The sequence below is a fragment of the Polyodon spathula genome, chromosome 6 (genome assembly GCF_017654505.1).
Source record: "Polyodon spathula isolate WHYD16114869_AA chromosome 6, ASM1765450v1, whole genome shotgun sequence".
NCBI lineage: Eukaryota > Metazoa > Chordata > Actinopteri > Acipenseriformes > Polyodontidae > Polyodon > Polyodon spathula.
The window spans coordinates 479,075-486,274 of record NC_054539.1 but is presented as its reverse complement, the minus strand read 5'-3'; the positions used below and the strand labels follow the sequence as shown (position 1 = coordinate 486,274).

The 7,200-nt window shown below is 51.2% G+C and overlaps 1 protein-coding gene across 1 annotated transcript in view; it reads right to left on the bottom strand.

Moving 5' to 3' along the window:
- Window positions 1-1,466: 1,466 nt before the first annotated feature.
- The window catches only part of LOC121316618 (echinoderm microtubule-associated protein-like 4), a 76,592-nt gene continuing 70,858 nt past the window's right edge, over window positions 1,467-7,200 (bottom strand). Inside the window, exons 22-24 of the mRNA XM_041251660.1 lie at window positions 4,582-4,712; window positions 3,270-3,548; window positions 1,467-1,664 (exon numbers count right to left, since the gene is read on the bottom strand). Of these exons, the coding sequence (XP_041107594.1) occupies window positions 1,467-1,664; window positions 3,270-3,548; window positions 4,582-4,712 (608 nt within the window). The remainder of the gene's footprint in view (window positions 1,665-3,269; window positions 3,549-4,581; window positions 4,713-7,200) is intronic.

Here is a 7,200-nt window from a genome sequence, read left to right as displayed (position 1 = left end):
TAGATAATCAAAGTATAAAACCTCCAATATCCCATCCACACACAGAGCCAGGGCTGCAACCGGGGCTAGTACAGACCACTTGCAATGTGTTTCCACTGACCAGGATAGCCTTCTCAAATCAGCATGCTCTCAACCCGCAGCACACACCAATATTATTCTATTAGAATTCCAATGTATTGTTACTGTATTTGTATGGAATTGAATGGGCTCTCAATGGCCTTGGCTGAACCAGCGTGTGGGGATCCAGAAACAGATGTGATGAAGGGACGGGACCCAATTCTATTTCTTTCTTTACCCATTGTACAACACCCACCTGTATAACTGAATCCATTAAAACAATGCGCAGGCTGTGGGGATCATTGAGAATGTGGCCAGTGCAAACACAGTTCAGTCTCATTAACAGACCAAGGGGTTTCCACTGGGCTGCCCCGGGAGAGTGCTGCACTTTTTTAAACACCTCTGCGGTGAATGGAGGCAGTGTGGGTATTTATACTGGGGAGCCTTTATAGAGTCCGGTAGAGGAGGCAAGAGGGTGAGGCTCTTACACAGAGCACTTGGGATCCCTGCTACTCTCAAATACACATTGAGAGCTAGGAGGACCTTCGTCTTTATTGCATCAATAAGCAATGATAAGCAATGATAATGATGTCGACTGTACAGACACACATGTTTGCAAGATCATTCACGTCCTTGTGAGCAACAGGGATTCTTACATGCTGTCGTTTGCTTGCAGTATTCCAGGGCATCCCTCAGCAGAAATGTATTTCACCTGGGTGAAAGCCAGCAATGTGTTCAACTAGAAACTGGATTATTCTCACTGCAGGTAAACTGAACTCTGGAGATGTTCCCTGCGAGGCACTTGCTTTACAGAAACAAGCTGAGTGTTTTCATTCAGAAATTAGTTTTGAATTCAGCACCACCACCTCCCCGACATGGTGGGGTCCTTTGAAAACCCTTTATGACATACTAAACCAGTTTTAATTTGACCTTATCCGAACTTCGATCGCTCCAACCTTTTATTTTTTTAAACATTTGTATTCACAGTTCGTGTTTTTTTAAACTGATCTGCTATATTTGTGTGGATCGACCTGTCCCAAGAATTAAAAACTGTCAGCTACAGCCCAGAGTCGCTTGAGCAGTAAAAAGTACCAGTAAACCATAAAAACAGAAACAAAAAAAACAAAATGAAAAATGAAAAGCCTAGGTCAAGTCAGCATGCCGTCACTTCTTTGAACCCCCCCCCCCCCCCCCCCCAAAATAAACAGAAGCAGTCTTGGCTTTCCATTCTCAAACGCCTGCCTGAATTTCCCAATGCCTCTTACCCACAAAACCAGAGCCCACCCCAATAAAACAAAACAGGAGATCAAAATAATAAAAAGTAATAATGATGCAGCAGGAGCTTCTGTGGATTGAAAGCCCCTCCAGATCAGCGGCAGGGCGTTATAAAGAGAGGCAGGGGGAGGGGTTTAAAATGGCAGTGGGGTGAGGGTGCTGGGGGCTAGCTCGTCTCTGGGGCTGCAGGCTGGCTGTGGTGTAGGGGTCTCTTCGATGGGCCCCAGGCTGTCGGAGGGGGCTGGGTTTTCGAGGGTAGACTCCTCCTCCTCTTGTCCGTTGGAGACAGGTTGGGCTTCGGATTCGGGTTGGGGTTTGGGTTCGGTATCAGGCTCGGTGGGGGTGGATGGTGGGAGGGCAGTGGAGGGGGGTGGTGTTGAAGCCACAGGCAGCGATGGGGTTGCTGTTGTGGCGATGGTAGTGGCAGCTGAGGTGGGTGGTGTTGCTGTTGTGGGGGTGGCAGCAGAGGGGGGCGTTGTTGCTGTTGCTGTTGTGGGGGTAGAAGCGGAGGGGGGAGGTGTTGCTGTGGTGGTGGTGGCAGCGGAGGGGGGAGGTGTTGCTGTGGTGGTGGTGGTAGCGGAGGGGGGAGGTGTTGCTGTGGTGGTGGTGGCAGCGGAGGGGGGAGGTGTTGCTGTGGTGGTGGTGGCAGCGGAGGGGGGAGGTGTTGCTGTGGTGGTGGTGGCAGCGGAGGGGGGAGGTGTTGCTGTGGTGGTGGTGGCAGCGGAGGGGGGAGGTGTTGCTGTGGTGGTGGTGGCAGCGGAGGGGGGAGGTGTTGCTGTGGTGGTGGTGGCAGCGGAGGGGGGAGGTGTTGCTGTGGTGGTGGTGGCAGCGGAGGGGGGAGGTGTTGCTGTGGTGGTGGTGGCAGCGGAGGGGGGAGGTGTTGCTGTGGTGGTGGTGGCAGCGGAGGGGGGAGGTGTTGCTGTGGTGGTGGTGGCAGCGGAGGGGGGAGGTGTTGCTGTGGTGGTGGTGGCAGCGGAGGGGGGAGGTGTTGCTGTGGTGGTGGTGGCAGCGGAGGGGGGAGGTGTTGCTGTGGTGGTGGTGGTAGCGGAGGGGGGAGGTGTTGCTGTGGTGGTGGTGGCAGCGGAGGGGGGAGGTGTTGCTGTGGTGGTGGTGGCAGCGGAGGGGGGAGGTGTTGCTGTGGTGGTGGTGGCAGCGGAGGGGGGAGGTGTTGCTGTGGTGGTGCTGGCAGCGGAGGGGGGAGGTGTTGCTGTGGTGGTGGTGGCAGCGGAGGGGGGAGGTGTTGCTGTGGTGGTGGTGGCAGCGGAGGGGGGAGGTGTTGCTGTGGTGGTGGTGGCAGCGGAGGGGGGAGGTGTTGCTGTGGTGGTGGTGGCAGCGGAGGGGGGAGGTGTTGCTGTGGTGGTGGTGGCAGCGGAGGGGGGAGGTGTTGCTGTGGTGGTGGTGGCAGCGGAGGGGGGAGGTGTTGCTGTGGTGGTGGTGGCAGCGGAGGGGGGAGGTGTTGCTGTGGTGGTGGTGGCAGCGGAGGGGGGAGGTGTTGCTGTGGTGGTGGTGGCAGCGGAGGGGGGAGGTGTTGCTGTGGTGGTGGTGGCAGCGGAGGGGGGAGGTGTTGCTGTGGTGGTGGTGGCAGCGGAGGGGGGAGGTGTTGCTGTGGTGGTGGTGGCAGCGGAGGGGGGAGGTGTTGCTGTGGTGGTGGTGGCAGCGGAGGGGGGAGGTGTTGCTGTGGTGGTGGTGGCAGCGGAGGGGGGAGGTGTTGCTGTGGTGGTGCTGGCAGCGGAGGGGGGAGGTGTTGCTGTGGTGGTGGTGGTAGCGGAGGGGGGAGGTGTTGCTGTGGTGGTGGTGGCAGCGGAGGGGGGCGGTGTTGCTGTGGTGGTGGTGGCAGCGGAGGGGGGAGGTGTTGCTGTGGTGGTGGTGGCAGCGGAGGGGGGAGGTGTTGCTGTGGTGGTGGTGGCAGCGGAGGGGGGCGGTGTTGCTGTGGTGGTGGTGGCAGCGGAGGGGGGAGGTGTTGCTGTGGTGGTGGTGGCAGCGGAGGGGGGAGATGTTGCTGTTGCTGTGGTATGGCTGGAAGCTGTGGTCGCTGCCCTGTGGGAGGCCACGTTGTTGCTCCCGGTCGTCTCCCCAGAGACGACGTTCTTCTCGATGAGACGCCACTGCATGATGCTCATGTCCTTCCCACCCGTGGAGATCAGGTGGCTGTCACTGTGGACAAAGCTCACGTTTGTCACGTGGCTGCTGTGGGCGCTGTATTTGTAGCTCGGGGCCTGTGGGGGGGGGTTTGGGTGTACAAAATAAAATGAATGCATATTCAACACAGTGGGCTCCAAAAATCTGTGCAAAAACAATATTATTATTACTATACAGAAGATGTTGAGAAAGACTTCTAGATGATATGTTTGTCATTACTTTTTTTTCAGTATTTCAAAATGAATATGCACCTAGATTATAGTAACCATTTCTGCAAAACACAAGATGAGTATCATGCAAGGCAGGGATGGAAATATGACTCCTATTGCATGGCTTTTTAACCCATTCCAGGTTTTACTACCAACTTGATTCGCCCCAGTGTGTACAGGTAACAACTCATAGTAAAACCAGGAATGGACTAAACTGCTACGCAATGGGAGTCTTATTTCCATCCCTGTAAAAGTATATGCTACAGAGGGGTGTGTGTGAGCAGATGCAGCTCAGATACAGGTAATTTGATTTATTAAGCTTTGGTTTCAGTGTAAAAGCTTGTCACTTTTTTTTTTATTATTAAAAGGTCAAAACTCATCAGGCTACATTCTCAAACCTATTTACTCCAAAGTGTTATTTTTGTCTGAAGTTGTCCACAGTTTACAATTCTAATACAAATAAAATAAGAAACAATGTTGGGCATCTTACAAGCCCCTACATGAACTGTATGAGTTACTGTGTATATTGCTTATTTTGTTATTGTATTGGAAGTGTTTTCACTGTGTGAAAATATTGTGCTGATGTCAATGTGGAATAAAAGCAAAGCAGATCAGTGCCCGTGTGTCAGGACTTTATCCAGGCGGCCTCTCAGCCTCCCTCCCTCCCTTCCTGACTGCCTGCCTGCCTGCCGGCCTCCCTCCCTGTCTCCCTCTGTGCCTGCCTCCCTCCCTCCGTCTTCCTGCCTCTGTCACTGCCTGCTAGCATCCCTCACTTCATCCCTCCCTGACTGCTTGCCTGCATCCCTCCCCCTCTGTCTCCCTCTCTCCCTCCCTCTCTTCCTGCCTGCCTGCCTGCCTGCCTGCCTCCCTGTCTGTCTGTCTGCCTGCCCTAAGCACTCACCTTGGGTCTGGAGCAGGGGTACTGGAATAGATGGACTTTGCAGAAATCGTCAGCCAGAGCGATGACCTTCCTGTTGTGAGACCTGACCAGGGCATTGATGTCCGTGCCGTCCGAGCCCTCGGGCCACACTCCTATCAGAGACACAAGCAGAGAGAGGCTCAGCTCTACAGGCTGGCAGTATTCAAATCCACCAAACAATACAGCAACAAACCTGGACTTGCATAGCGCCTTTCCACAGCCGACAAGAAAGACAATCCAATACAACTTGCATATTAAAACATGACAGAAAGGAGTCCCTGAAGAGAATGTCATTTCAGAAGTCTGTGTTTGTTCCATACTGAGGCTCTCTTAGACAATTCAGAAGAGTCTGTGTTTGTTCCAGGACTGAGGCTCTCTTAGACATTTCTGATTTGAGAATAGTGGTAGTTTGGATTATTGGAGATTAAGCAAAACAAAACAGACAAAAAGCGAAATGGATTGACAAGGAGAAGATTGTGAATTGAGCAAAAAAGAACAAAATGGACCACATTTAACAAAGAGCACAAAGGCAGATGGCGTGAAAGAAACCCATTTTAATGGTATAAATCTAGTCAGTCAACTTATTGCATGTAACAACATATATTGTTCTGGGCTTTTAATTTTTCAACTTGCTCGTTTTAACATTGTTTTTGTTGCACTGTATCCCTTATCTCAAAACAGACAAACTGAAAACAGTGACAAAGGTTTGAAGAAAACATTCTCTGAAGTTTTTCTGGTCACACTGTTGACAGAATAGCAATAGCAACTCAACCGCTTTGCAGGGCACTGAGACGCTAGCAATTCCAAACAGGTCCTGCAAACCACAAGCAGCACACAGAGGGCTCTGCACACAAGCACTGAGACGCTAGCAATTCCAAACAGGTCCTGCAAACCACAAGCAGCACACAGAGGACTCTGCACACAAGCACTGAGACGCTAGCAATTCCAAACAGATCCTGCAAACCACAAGCAGCACACAGAGGACTCTGCACACAAGCACTGAGACGCTAGCAATTCCAAAAAGGTCCTGCAAACCACAAGCAGCACACAGAGGACTCTGCACACAAGCACTGAGACGCTAGCAATTCCAAATAGGTCCTGCAAACCACAAGCAGCACACAGAGGGCTCTGCACACATAGACACTGAGACTAGCAATTCCAAACAGGTCCTGCAAACCACAAGCAGCATACAGAGGGCTCTGCACACATAGACAATGAGCCTAGCAATTCCAAACAGGTCCTGCAAACCACAAGCAGCACACAGAGGGCTCTGCACACATAGACACTGAGACTAGCAATTCCAAACAGGTCCTGCAAACCACAAGCAGCATACAGAGGGCTCTGCACACATAGACAATGAGCCTAGCAATTCCAAACAGGTCCTGCAAACCACAAGCAGCACACAGAGGGCTCTGCACACATAGACAATGAGACCCTAGCAATTCCAAACAGGTCCTGCAAACCACAAGCAGCATACAGAGGGCTCTGCACACAGACACTGAGACTAGCAATTCCAAACAGGTCCTGCAAACCACAAGCAGCACACAGAGGGCTCTGCACACATAGACAATGAGACTCTAGCAATTCCAGACAGGTCCTGCAAACCACAAGCAGCACACAGAGGGCTCTACAACACAGACACTGAGACTCTGCATCACAACAACACCATGTTTACATTCCCTTTGTAATTAAACATCAACAACACCGTCAGAACAGACAAGGTCTTTCAGATAACACAGGCTTTGATGAATACTAAATAATATACGGTGTGTGTACATACAGTCCTCTGTATAATTAACTTGAAACCTCTGAACTTTCATCCATCAATCAGGAAGCACCACTGCAGAGCACGGTCACACGGGTCCTTTTTAGTTCACTCATTCTTTCCAGGTCTTGTAATGTGCTCTGTGTTCCAGCAGAAGGAGCTACCTGCTTGCTTTAGACATGCATACTCCAGTTTTTTAAACTGCAGATCTGTAGATCTTTATCTATGTAGCTGTCTCTGTGCCATCTGTTTTCTGTATGTATCAATCTATGTTGTTTTCTTGCACAGTATATATATATATATATATATATATATATATATATATATATATATATATATATATATATATATATATATATATATGCACATTGATGCAATTCTGTCCCAGCTGCCTGACAGGAGCAGTGGGGCAGGAGCAGCAGGAAGCTCCCCCACAGCCCCACTCCTTCTCCATATTCCCTCATGGCTTAGGAGCATGCAGGTTCCAGGTTCTCTTCTGTCTGTGTCAGCGGTTCAGCCCCTCTGAAGAGGCCCGTGTTGAGATGACTCTACACATTACCGGGGCCACGCTGTTCAAATTCCACAGGAAATGGCAATTTGCAACCAAAGAGAAAGGAATTCATTCACGAGCAGATCCGATAGGGTCCCGGAAACCTTGGGTTTGAAAGAGCCCTTTCAAACCCACCCAGCAATCGCATTATCCTATCTCTTCCCTGGTCCCTGGTGTCAGCCTCCTGAGCTGCTTTTCTACATGAAGCTGGTAGATTATAGACCAGGACGGCTGCTGGGCATGACTCAGAAACCCACACACTGCAAGCATGCACCTGAACCACAGT